At 36.4% G+C, this 12,698-nt stretch overlaps 1 protein-coding gene across 1 annotated transcript; it reads right to left on the bottom strand.

Annotated features, from left to right (window-relative positions):
• Positions 1–768: 768 nt before the first annotated feature.
• On the bottom strand, positions 769–9,362 carry LOC103040346 (extracellular calcium-sensing receptor). Its single transcript, XM_007231544.4, has 6 exons — positions 9,132–9,362; positions 6,892–7,168; positions 4,331–5,164; positions 3,470–3,679; positions 3,013–3,136; positions 769–2,154 (listed from the first exon to the last, which is right to left on the bottom strand). Exons 1-6 carry the CDS (start codon positions 9,299–9,301, stop codon positions 1,250–1,252), a joined length of 2,520 nt encoding a protein of 839 aa, XP_007231606.4. The 5' UTR covers positions 9,302–9,362; the 3' UTR covers positions 769–1,249.
• Between the last annotated feature and the right edge of the window lie 3,336 nt (positions 9,363–12,698).

Here is a 12,698-nt window from a genome sequence, read left to right as displayed (position 1 = left end):
AGTTTGGTGAAAGGACATTTAGTGATTTATTTACAATTAGAAGTAATATACATAGTGTATGTATAGTAAAAATTTGTATGGAATAAAACCAATTGTATATATATTTTTTTAATTACAGCTCAACTTCAGTTTCTGAATTAGTTTCTCTGATTTTACTTTTTATAGGTATATGTTTGAGTAAAATGAGCATTTTTGTTTTATTTTATAAACCACGGACAACAAATTCCCAAAATTCCAAAATAAAAATATTGTACTTTAGAGCATTTATTTGCAGAAAATGAGAAATGGCTGAAATTACAAAAGACCTCAAATAATGCAAAGAAAACAAGTTCATATTAATAAAGTTTTGAGATTTCAGAAATCAATATTTGGTGTAATAACAACAATTTTCATGCATCTTGGCATGTTCTCCTCCACAAGTCTTACACACTGCTTTTGAATAACTTTATGCCACTCCTGGTGCAAATATTCGATCAGTTCAGCTTGTTTGATGGCTTGTGATCATCCATATTCCTCTTCATTATGTTTCAGAGGTTTTCAATTTGGTAAACTCAAGAAAAAACATAATTATTAATACATAGTCTCTTATTTTTTTTAATGAAGAAATTAAAAAGCAGAATGATGCATGTTGACAGTTTTATTACTGCCCGTTTGCCCCCCAGCATTCTAAATTACAAAGAATTCAGCTGATGATCCCAACAGGCTTACAATGCTAGTGATATGAAGCACAGTGTTGTCCTTGCAAAGACATCACTATTTTTACACCATTAACAAACTTAAAGTATCTACACACTTCATTGGTAGAAATCTGAGGGCCCTGTTATTTAAAATGAGGCACTGTGAGGTAAAAGTGCACAGGTTCTGTGGACATTCTGTGGAAAAGCATGGGTTTCAGCTGTTGCTGAAAATATCAGTAATATTCATGCATTTCCACAGAATTCATTTTGCATTCTGTGTTCCCCTGTCCTAGCTATTCACTCCTGTTTGATTTTGCCAATGAAGCGTGGAGCTACTTTGAGTTTGTTAATGGTGTAAAAAAAAGCTATTTCTTTGCATGGGCAACACTATGCTCCTATCACTAGCATTGTAAGCCTATTGGGAGCATTGTCTAACAGCAATATATATAGGAATGCTGGGAGTGAACAGTCGTGGGCTATTTAACAAACGTTTGTACTCATTATTATGTTTCACTACACCCCAAGTTCATTTTACACCAGATTTCTTCTTTAACACTAAACCAATGCATTCGCTACTGAGTTTTCCCCATCAGGAATTTCTTGGTGTTGTTTTCCGGTCTCAGTAAGATAATGTAACATTTTGGGACAAATATACACACCAGAAGGCCAAAACTTGAAGCCAGGATAGCAAAGACCTCCACAGCGACGCTGTACTTCCCCGGAGAGCTGACATATGCTGGAACGAAGGCGATCCACACAGCGCAGAAGATCAGCATGCTGAAGGTGATGAATTTGGCCTCGTTGAAATTATCTGGAAGCTTCCGGGCGAAGAAGGCAAGTAGAAAGCAGACGGCTGCCAACAGGCCGATGTAGCCCAGCACCAGGGAGAAGCCCACCACAGAGCCCACCATACACTCTAAGATGACTTTTGACCCCTGAATACCAAAGTTGCGTTGTGGTAATGGTGGGCTGAGTGACAGCCATACAGCACAGATTATCACCTGGATGGAGGTAAAGAACAGGACGCTTCCCCTCTGCTGGCCGGGTCCAAACCACTTCATAAGACCCGCAGATCCCGGCCTGGATGAGCGAAAGGCGACCAGAACCACAATGGTTTTGACCAGGATACAAGAGATGCAGAGAACAAAGCTGATGCCGAACGCTGCTTGCTGCACCCTGCACGACCACGTCGAGGGCTGACCCACGAAGATCAGCGAACACAGGAAGCAGAGTTTGAGCGACAGTAGGAGCATGAAGCTCAGCTCTGAGTTGTTGGCCTTGACAATAGGAGTCTGTCTGTGGTACACAAAAACCACAGCTACAGCTGCAGTCGTGATGGCACCGGTCACAGCCACGGTCGTCAAAGTGATGCCCATGGTCTCGTTGAAGGATAAATACTCAACTTCTCGTGGAATGCATGCGTTCCTGAGACTGTTGGACCAGAATTCAGGAGGACAGTGGTGGCATTCGGAAGAACCTATGAAAAGACATTTAAAAGAAGCATTTACAATGAATCACCAGTGCATAATTGTGAACTAAAACCTTAAGTGCACTTCATGCTTATGAACAGAATGGCTATCTCACACCTCCTGACTGAGCCCAATTTTTATATGGAATTTAAAAAAAAAATCACATAATAACTGAATGGGCATGATACACTATGAGATCAAATTTGTGTAATCTGTTGTAAGTCTGGATAAGTAAAATTTTCTAAATAATAAATTATGAGATAATAACGTTTACTAACGTTCAGTTATCATGCCTAAATTGTATTTTGTTTTGTTGTTGTAATTGCAGTTGCTTTGCTTAATATTAAATTATATGGTCAGGTGAGTTTTTGAATATTTTTTCCTTAGTCTTCTTTTTATTTCATTTAAGTTAATTATAGATTTGAAATACTTTGAAGTGCTTGGTTTGCTTATATAGCCTAAAATACAGAGGTCAGGCAGTTATTTAAAAAATACAAGTTTACTTAAGATAGCATGTGAGGTAGACATTACGTACTGATAAGTGAGGGTTAGAAAAGTGAGGACACATCAAGTATGCAAAGAGCTTGTGCCAATATAAAAGCCAATATAAAAACAATTGAAAAAAAGAAGGAAAAAACGTATTTAAGTTATTTAACTCAAATGTCACAGTTTGAATGTAAATGTGGCCACAAATGTTCACCTTACTAAAAATAGTTAATGTAATAGGTAATAGAGTAATGTCAAGTTTTGCATAAAACAGACTTTGAGTTCAAACAAATAGTTGGCTTTACAGTACAGATGATATGAGCAGAAGTCATGTTTGTGGTAATTTGTGGGTCATGTTAAGTAAAAGGACTTTTATTGACCTGTGATGTTGCTAAATTCGCCTTCAGCACAAGGCAGGCAGTCGAAGCAGCAGACCGGCAGTCCCTTCTTTATGGCTTTACGTGTGCCTGGAGGACATAGAGCAGTGCACACTGACACAGGCACCTGAAAACAGCAGAGACAGACAGAAAATCTAGAATGTTTAGAACCGGTCTGTTTGTACTACGCAAACACATATGATGAAATTTAAAGCAACCAAAATCAAACATATCTAAAATTGGCATTTTTCCAAGCATAGGTTCATGAGCTGAAAATTATTTTTAAACTGATACTGACAACAAATTATCATAATTCCCACTGAAAACTAAAAACTCTCAACATTCAGCCACAGCTACACTATTTGCTAAAATATTTTGCCATGGTTTGAAATCATTAACCTTATAAATTTGATTTATTTAACTCTAATTAATGCTTTTTTCCAGTGGAAAATAACTTCACCTTGTCCGAACTGCCTGGCCAGCTGATCGCAGAATCATTAATGATGAGTTGAGAGCCCTCCACTCTGCCGATGAGGACATACTGCAGGGTCCCTCCAGGGCCCCGCTGCCAGTTCACCAGGTCATACACAGCTGGAGTCTCCCCGTCCTGAAAATAAAATTTCTCCCCAAGCTGGGTGGTGAAGTTCACCAGCTTAAGGTGCTCCAAGACCTAAAACAGAAAAAATAGTGTTTTTTCATTATTATAATTTTTTTTCTTTGTAAATTAATACTAAAGGCATTCAAACTGTGAAGAAAAACACATGGAATTATTTAGTGTTAATTGTGTAGAAAGAATATAGATACTGTATTTGTTTTTTATCAAATATTATAGCAGTAGTAGTTGTAGAAATTGTGATAATTGTGGTGATAATGGCAGTAGCAGCTGTAGCAATAAGAAAAAAAATCACTAACACAAGCTTGTAAAAGTGTGAGAAGGCAATTTCTTGAAATATACACTTAATATTTAAAAATAAATAAAAACTAATAAAAACTAATAAAACTAGTACTTTATTTAATTTATTAATTAAATAAAATAAACTAAATAAGTAACTTTAATTATTTAATGCATCATTATTGTTGGAACAAAACAATTGTATTTCTTGATTTTCAGTAGTCTGTAGCTTTTTTTCCTGCCCTTTATATATTTTTTTAATTTCAATACAAATTGCCCAATAATCAATTCTGATAAAAATCCTGCTACAGTAACTTCCTTTTTAAGTTTATAGTTTTATCCTTCTGTTTATCTTCTTTACCAGAAATGTGTTTTTTGTTCTGTGATATTTTTTTTGTTATCATGATTTCTAAAGAAATAAAGCATTACCTGTTCTGGAGTAATGTTATTTGGAGAAGAGCAGCCTGGGGTCACGCTGGGGTCAGAGCTGTTAGTTGCAGTGCAGGCCAGCAGAGAATGAAGTGCATGTGCTGCTGCATAAACAGCTAAATAGGCGGTATAAGTGACTCTCAGGTTGGAGACGTCCGTAACGCCATTCTGAACCCCCTTTAGGCTCTCTGTTCCGCTGCAGGGCGGCAAGCTGCCCTGAGAGCCAGCCGAAGAGTTCCAGAAGGGGTTGCAGCCAAACCTCCTCTCCCACAGCACCCTGAGCAGTGTGTCCCGAGGGTAACGGGAGGGATGGAGCTGCTGCAGGTGTTTATCAAACCCTGGGATGGGGGCACTTCTGATGGCCACACCCAGCGTGCCTTGTGCGATGGTGTACAGCTGGGGGTTACTAAGGAGTCGGCCACTAGTGCTCCAGATCTCACTGGCCAGGAAAAGGCGGTCTGTCACATTCCTACGAACAAGCTCAGTGAGGAACACCTCTACGTCCACATACCAGGCGAACACCAGGATCACTCGAGCAGATGAGGCCATCACGGCCGACACTGCACGGGCCACGTCCTTGGCTAGTCGCTCCCGAAAGAGTGTCCTGACAAAGGCCAGGCAGATCCCTGTACCCTTAGTCTCCTCCTGGAACGCCTGAACCGCCAGCAGGCCGTAGTCGTTGTCTGCCACCACAGCACCAACCCAGGTCCAGCCGAAGCGCTTGGCCATTTGGGCCATGGTGCGGGCCTGATACGCATCACTAGGGATGGTGCGGAAGAAGTTGGGGTACTCACGTTTGTTACTGAGACATGAACATGTAGCCAGATAGCTGATCTGGAGGGAGAAAAGGGCCATTTCACACTGTAAGCCTGGATAAGCTGAATTCACTTATTTGAGGAAAAATCTTTGTTTAAGCAATGTTTACTGAAAACTTCAGTTATTTAGACTAAAAACCCTTAGTTATTACACCTAAATTTTAAGTAAATTCCATTGATTTCATAATTTGTTATAGTTATAGCAATTGCTTTGCATAATAATTCTGCCTTAAATGTTATGGTCAGATGAATAAATAGATTAAAATAGAGATTTGAAAATACTGATAGAAAGAGAGAAAACAGTATATAACTCATCTAACACAGAGGTAGCAGCTCAAAAAATTATGCTTATTCTTACAGCCTTCAATATATAGGCAAGGCAGTTACTTGTACCATATTATCTACAAGCTGACTTAAGGTAGTCTGGGGAGGAATCACTTAATACTGACGGTAAGTGTGAGAAATTGATTCTTCTAAGTTAAAATAGTTGAGTAATTGAGTAGTTGAGTAACAAAAAACAGACTTAAATTAAGTTCAAACTAATTATGAGTTTACAGTGCAGATAAAACTAAAGGGTATGATTAAAAACCCTAATTCCATAACATTGTATGTTATAGAATTAATTATGTTTCTTGCCCTCACTACTACAGTAAACTAATTCCTCACTACTACAGACACCAGAGTAAGAAACTTTTAATGTATTGTTCACACTTTTCCTTCCACCTTAAAACACATTTACATTTCACCTTAAAAATGCGCAGTGAGTGTTTAGTGCTTTATAAGTTCTATACATTTCTGCCTATGTTGTGCAGAAATGTAACATTTTAAAAATTACAAACCACTCAAACAAACTAATTCTTATTAGAATTTTCTGTTCCACGTTAAAAGCTAAAGTCCACTTAAAAGCACCTGAAAAACAAATCTTGTGTGCTGCCGCAGTAACATTTAAGGTGCAATGGTAAATGAGCAGTGTTTAAAGGGGGCTGGTAAATTACCAGTGTTTAAGGTGGAATGTTAAATTAGCAGTATTTAACTTTGAATAGTAGATTAGCAGTATTTAAGTATGTAAGAATTGTAAATAGGGAAGCATTTAAGGTGGAATGGTAAATTAGCAATATTTAGGTTGGAATGGTAAATCTGAACAATTTTACATCTTTATTTAAGTGATTTACTGAAAGCAATAAAAGTACAGTATGTTTTTAAAAATGTATATTGATTATATTCAATTAATATGTTCATTTTGTTTGCTTTGTTGTCCTTATTTGATTAAATATAATTATGTCAATATGTCAATTGTTTTAAAGACGGTTAACATGAAATGGGGTCAAATTTACCCCAAAGATAATAGAAGGGTTTATAACATAGAAAATACATGTTTTAGAGAATAGTTAGGTCCGTGCATTCAGAAAACAATTACTTAAAAAAAACGGTAAACCTGCACAGATCAGGGTTTCTTTAATTACAGAGATTCTCAACCCAGGACTCAAGAACTCTCAAACAATCCACTGTTTACTCTGTCCCAGCTCCCAAAACAACTGTGCCAAGTAATCAGCCTCCTCCACCCCCTGATCAGCCTCTTCAACTGAATCTCCATCTGCCCTCCTATTATACAGCCTGTTATTCAGCTTCAGATCACTCTTCAGCTGTACAACTTCTATACACATCTCCACTGACGTACGACTCATGTAGAAAGGGGTTCCTATGAGTTATGTGTACATTATGTGAACCCAGTGGGATGATACTCACCATGGGCACATTAAAGGGGCTGAGAGTTTTGGAGAGAATGAGGGACTGGGTTGATGATGGATCCCCGATGATGAGTTTGACGGGTCTCGTGGTCTCACAGGTGCCGTTTCCTCCACTGATCATGGACAGAGCTGCTCTAAGGCTGAAGGGGAGACGTGTACAGCTGTCCATGATGCGGTAACCCAGCCGGACCCCCGGCAGCAGAGAGGGGTTTCGGTTGATCTCTTCCACAGCAAAGACCATCGCCTGAGCCCACTGCACAGGACTCTCCTGAAAACTGAGCCAGCAAAGAGACAGTTAGCACAACCATGAGTTAAAGATGTACTGATGGTGATATTTAACAGGGCAGAAAATCATACTATTTCATTTTTTTAAGAAATGGCTAGAAATTAGCAGGATCTAATTGTATGACCTTTTAATATACAACAAAACCATAATAAGTAACAGACTGTACGTTTAAAGTGCAAGATATCATTTCTGCTTCAGTATATTAATGCCTGATGTGTTTTACTTTTTTATAGGTCCATTCAGGTTCTTCAGTAGGCTTTATGAAGAAAAAAAAACTGATGAAAAAATGAATTAATGGAAAATAGTTAAAACTGAAAAGCATAATTTCATTTTGTAATACATTATATGGTTATTACACATTATTATTATTATTAAAAATATGTATTTAAGACACAAACCATTATAATCTCACATAATACAAGAACTATATAATTAAACAAACATTGTGTATTGTATATACTACAGCATGAATCTGCTGTCTTGCAACAGTTTTTCAACAAAAAAAAAAAGTATTACTAATAAGTATTATAATTCCATTATTATAAGCATTATTTTATTAGCCCCTATCATATATTAAAATACACATCAAGTACTTTATGGTACAAAGTGAAAACCTAAAAAGAGTATGATTACATAATAAATAATAAAATAAGGAAATAATATAAAAAATAGAAAAAAAAAACAAAATCTAAAAAAAAATCAATAAAATTTTATATCATAATAAAATAAGGTAAAACTACAAACTTACTTAAATTCTAAAGTAAACATATATAAATCTGACAGATTCCTGGCAGATGAGTATTGGTAATATATTCCACGTCTTCGGTGCATAAAAACAGAAGGCTGCATTTTTTCACACCATGAATATATTCCCAAAATTATAATTTGACAAATATGATGTTTATGTGTCAATGTTATAACATTTATAACACAAAGAAACAACAAAGTATATAATGTTAATTTTCACTAACAATTAATTTTCATTCAATAATTTAGAAAAGTTTTTTTTCTGTTTTTAAAAATCTGTTTAATGTACCCAGTAATTTAACTGCCTTAAAAATGGGTGAATGGAAGCAACACTACAATATTAGAACAGTAGTTTACATAACAAACATAACAAATGTGCCATTGTGTGTGGCCTTATTCACATAATTATTTAAAGCATGTTTAATTTGCAAGAGTGCAAAATATACAGTATTTGTAAAATATTGTTTTTGTCAGACAAAACTTATATCTGCATTTGTAGCTGTTCTTTACATTGTTTTAGAATTTCTTATGAATGAACTTTAACATTAAGGCTCCAACATTAAATTACTTTAAATTAAGTCTGTGTACACTGACTTCAGTTAATTTAAGCAGCTTTTTCTTCTTCTTTTGTCAAGTTTTGACAAGTTTTTTGGAGATACAAGCTTTTTTGTGTGGCAGCCACACATAACAGGCATATTTATTAAATATTTATATATTAAATATTTACAGGCTTTTAAATGCTGTATCTTTTTCAAATTTTTGGACCCCACTTTACATTAGCTTCAGTTCTACTGTGACATGAAACTGATATATTTTTTAATATAACTTCATCTACAGAAATGTACAAATAACTAAATAAATTGCAATTTATTGTTGTGAAATACTTAAACATGTTTTTGGCCTAATTTTTTTACAGCTCTGTCAATAATGTACAAGTGATCCAAAATGAAGCAAATTCTTTAAGAAGATTGGGACAGTTTGACACTATATCAGCTTAAAATCTCAGCAGAGGAAGGCAACAAAGTAAGTGGTGGTGGTGTGACCGACATCTACACCCGAAAGAAACAGCCAAACAAAGTGGCATCCTGGTCCTGGGTTATACATTGAAGTCTGATGAAGTCAGTGTCCGTAATCACCTGTGAAAAAAGCTTAAAAAACATACACAGACATTATTAGAGAGTGTAGAGATCCAGGAACTCACTCACTCGGAGCATGACTGCAGGTTGGGCTGTTTTGTGAAACTCAGGTCAAGCGTCTCAGGCAGGATATAGACATTGATGAGCGCCCCGATGACCACGTCACCGTCCTGAGACAGACCGACAGTGTCCAGATGCTGTGCACTGTCCAAGTACACACACTGCTCCTCTGCAGGCATGCCCACTACAGCCTCACACACCGCCCACAGCAGCAGTGCCAGAGCAGGCAGGCATGGGGGGGCGACTGCAGCAGACATGAGCTCTTCTCCAGCCTCCCCGGCCTGCCCTCTTCTGCCTGCACACAATCTGTGTGTGTGGCTATTTCTAATCCCCACACACAGTCCCAAGAGAGAATAACAAAAAAATAACAAATCAAGAACCAGTATGAGCAGGTGCAAAGCATGCCATGCACGTCCCAGTCCAAGAATTAGACATAATTGCTCAGTACTTACTGATTATCACATGCCTGAATAAAGATGCAGTGGGACACTGAGGTTAAATTGTCTACTGTAATTGTTGAAATTGATAAAATAACAATAGCAGTGTGAGACGAAACTGTAAAAAGATACTGTACAAAAAAAACATTTGAGGTCATATTGATAAAATATTATGAATTATGAGTCTAATATAATTGTGAATATGTACATAATTAGTTTAGAATTATACATTATACATGAATCATGAAGTCATACGGACTATGAATGAACAGATATTGAATCATTAAACAAAAAAAAAAAAACAGAAAATACTTATCAGGGGTTAAGCTGTTAACTTGAGGTTTCTGAGTCTGGTAACTCTGATGAACTTATCCTGTATAACAGAGAGAACTGCTCATTCTTTCCTGGGACAGTCCTGATGAGAGCCAGTTTCATCATTATGTTTCTGATAATCTTTGTGACTGAATTTAAAGATACTTAAAAAAAAAAGGATTGACCCATCTTCATTTCCTAAAGTATTTTTTTCTTTACGTAGTTGAGTAGTTTGTGCCATAATATGGATTAGAACATTACTCAAATATAGCTATTTACTGTGTACCAACTCTGCCTCTTCATAACTTTACAACTGATGATCTCAAACACATTAAGCGGTAAGAAATTTAAGTAATTAACTCTTAACAAGTTCAGCACAGCTGTTAACTAAGACATTCCAGGTGACTTCAAAGAATAAAGTGAAAAGTAAAAAAAAAATCCCATTTGTTTTGGAGAAATATAGGTGGACTACTCCACTGAGTGCACTGCACAGCTGTGAAAACTAAGCTGTGCTTCTCACAATTGTGTTAAATTCTGTGATCATGGACTCTGAACTCATGAAAAATGGTTTGGATTGTATTAAAATGTTTTTCTATTAAGAAGTTACAAGAGGTGTGCACATACTTTTAAATGTATTTACTAGAAGCCAATTTTTCAAACCAATTTTGCTCAGCCAATTACCCAACCCACTCATTAGGACTCTCCCCATCACTAGTAATGCCCCAACACACCAGGAGGGTAAAAACTACCACCTGCCTCCTCCGACACACGTGAAGTCAGCCACCTCCTCTTCTTGAACTGATGCTGCTGAGCATTGCCAAGTAGCATCACAGCGCACTCGGAACAAAGCGCAGAGACTCGGTTCTGATACATCAGCTCACAGATGCCCTGTGCTGATTAACATCACCCTTTTAGTGATGTGGGGAGAGAGCGCCATCTACCCACCCAGAGAGAGCAAGGCCTTCAAGTGTCTTCATTAGGGAGACTCACCTGGAACAGTTTTCTCAGCATCTTGAAGGAGTTTTTGGAGGTGCTGAACAATAGTTGCTGCTTTTTCTTCACGCTGTGAAGCTTTAGCTCATCCCAAATCACAATCTCAGCTGATCAGGTTTAGATCAGGGGATTGTGGAGAATAAACACCTTCTTTGTGTCCCTTAATTGTTTTCATGTCTTTAATATTAATCAACAATCTAGAAAATAAATAAAATAAAGAAATAATTAAAAACATTTGACTGGTACTGTATTTCTAGCAGGAAGTGTTATAATATGCAATAATAATATTCTAGTGCCTTTTATTTTCCACCGGTGAAAAAAATTACCAGCACTCATGCACATAAATGCACAGACACTATGGCAGGCCTGTAAAGAAACATTGCCAATAGAATAGAACTCTTTAAAGCACATAAAGAGTGACTTACTGGCATCATGCCTAATGTCATCATTAATCTGTGGAGCAGTGGAACTGTGTTCTCTGGAATGATGGTGCTCCATCAAGTACTCTTAAGATGGTTTGGAGAGTTGGAGATGAGGTTGATTGGTGACCATCTTCACCTCACTGACACTCAGTTGTCAATGAATGCAATCACGTTCTCACAGCAATGCTAATCCAAAATCTAGTGGACAGTCTTTTCTCGACGGTATAGAGAGTTACTCCAACAAAAGCAGAATAAACTATTTTAATATCCTTGATTTTCGAAGAAACAATAAATAAACCCATGTCCCAACACTTTTGTTCACATAGTGCGAGATGTTTGGCTTAACACTGGGATAACGCAAGAACTAAAGTTACTATTATTCCTTATCAGAAATAAATATAGTAATGACGTAGAACTACTTCACTATTGTACTTTGGTACTATAATGCTGTATCTAAATCAACTGGAGTATTATTTTTTTTCACCTACTTCCACTTTTAATTCACTACATATTACTTTAATACTTTTACACTGTTACATGTTTTATGTGATTCCTTGTTACTTGTTACAATTATAAAAATGTTAAGAATCGTTCCAAACCCACATCATCACTAAAACCAGAGAAACAGATGCTCTGCACTGTCACCAGGTTTAATGAAGCTGCTCATCACTGAGTAAATCAAGAGATCACGCTGATCTTATAAGAAGATCAGCTCTCATTCTGCCACTCTGAGAACTTTCCACTGCTTTCTATATAACTACACTAATAACAAAGTACTGTACTTTTACTTTCATTACTTCAGTACTACATTTTACAATAAACTACTTAAACAAATCTTATGTACAAAATGTTGAATATTTTAGTGTGGAGCTTAAAAAACATTACATTTTCTATTCGTCACTTTTTTTGATAGAGCACTTTTACTCATGTCTGGGTCTCTAGTACTCTATAATTGTCTGCTTGTCATGTTATTTTAAAACTTAGCACAAAGGCATGCATAACTTTCTGTTGTAAGTATTAATACTCTTCAAAAGAACAAAGACGTGGAAAGTCATGTGACAGGAACTAGTATAATGTGGTAGGTCAGTGTATATATCTGTGAGAGATTTTTTTTTTTAATTTATTTTTACATTATTGTGTTTAGTTTACTGTAGGTTTTTATATTGTAAAACTTAGTCTTTCTACCAAGATATTCTGCACTTTAAATTGTGTAGTTTAAAAGTTTAAAAATGTAGCTTAAAATTTGAATTTGAATTTGAAATTGAAATTTGAATTTGAGAGGCATCACATCTCTGGAGGCATTACCTTTGCATAAGAGTTTATAACTCATCTTTGCATAAAGTCATAGAACACAAGGCAACACAAGAGTAAAAAAAAAAAGAAAATGATGTTTGAACACACAAGTCAATTAA

Source organism: Astyanax mexicanus, chromosome 9 (assembly GCF_023375975.1).
Source record: "Astyanax mexicanus isolate ESR-SI-001 chromosome 9, AstMex3_surface, whole genome shotgun sequence".
In the NCBI taxonomy this organism is placed as follows: Eukaryota; Metazoa; Chordata; class Actinopteri; order Characiformes; family Acestrorhamphidae; genus Astyanax; species Astyanax mexicanus.
The sequence above is the reverse complement of the archived record's forward strand: the minus strand, read 5'-3'. Positions and strand labels throughout refer to the sequence as shown.

Coding starts and splice junctions, on each gene's coding strand:
- LOC103040346 (XM_007231544.4), bottom strand. CDS start 9,301: ATGCCTGCAGAGGAGCAGTGTGTGTACTTGGACAGTGCACAGCATCTG. Junction 5,165..6,891: donor GCCCCTTTAATGTGCCCATG/GTGAGTATCATC, acceptor TTCTCCCTCCAG/ATCAGCTATCTGGCTACATG. Junction 2,155..3,012: donor CGAATTTAGCAACATCACAG/GTCAATAAAAGT, acceptor GTCTTTTCATAG/GTTCTTCCGAATGCCACCAC.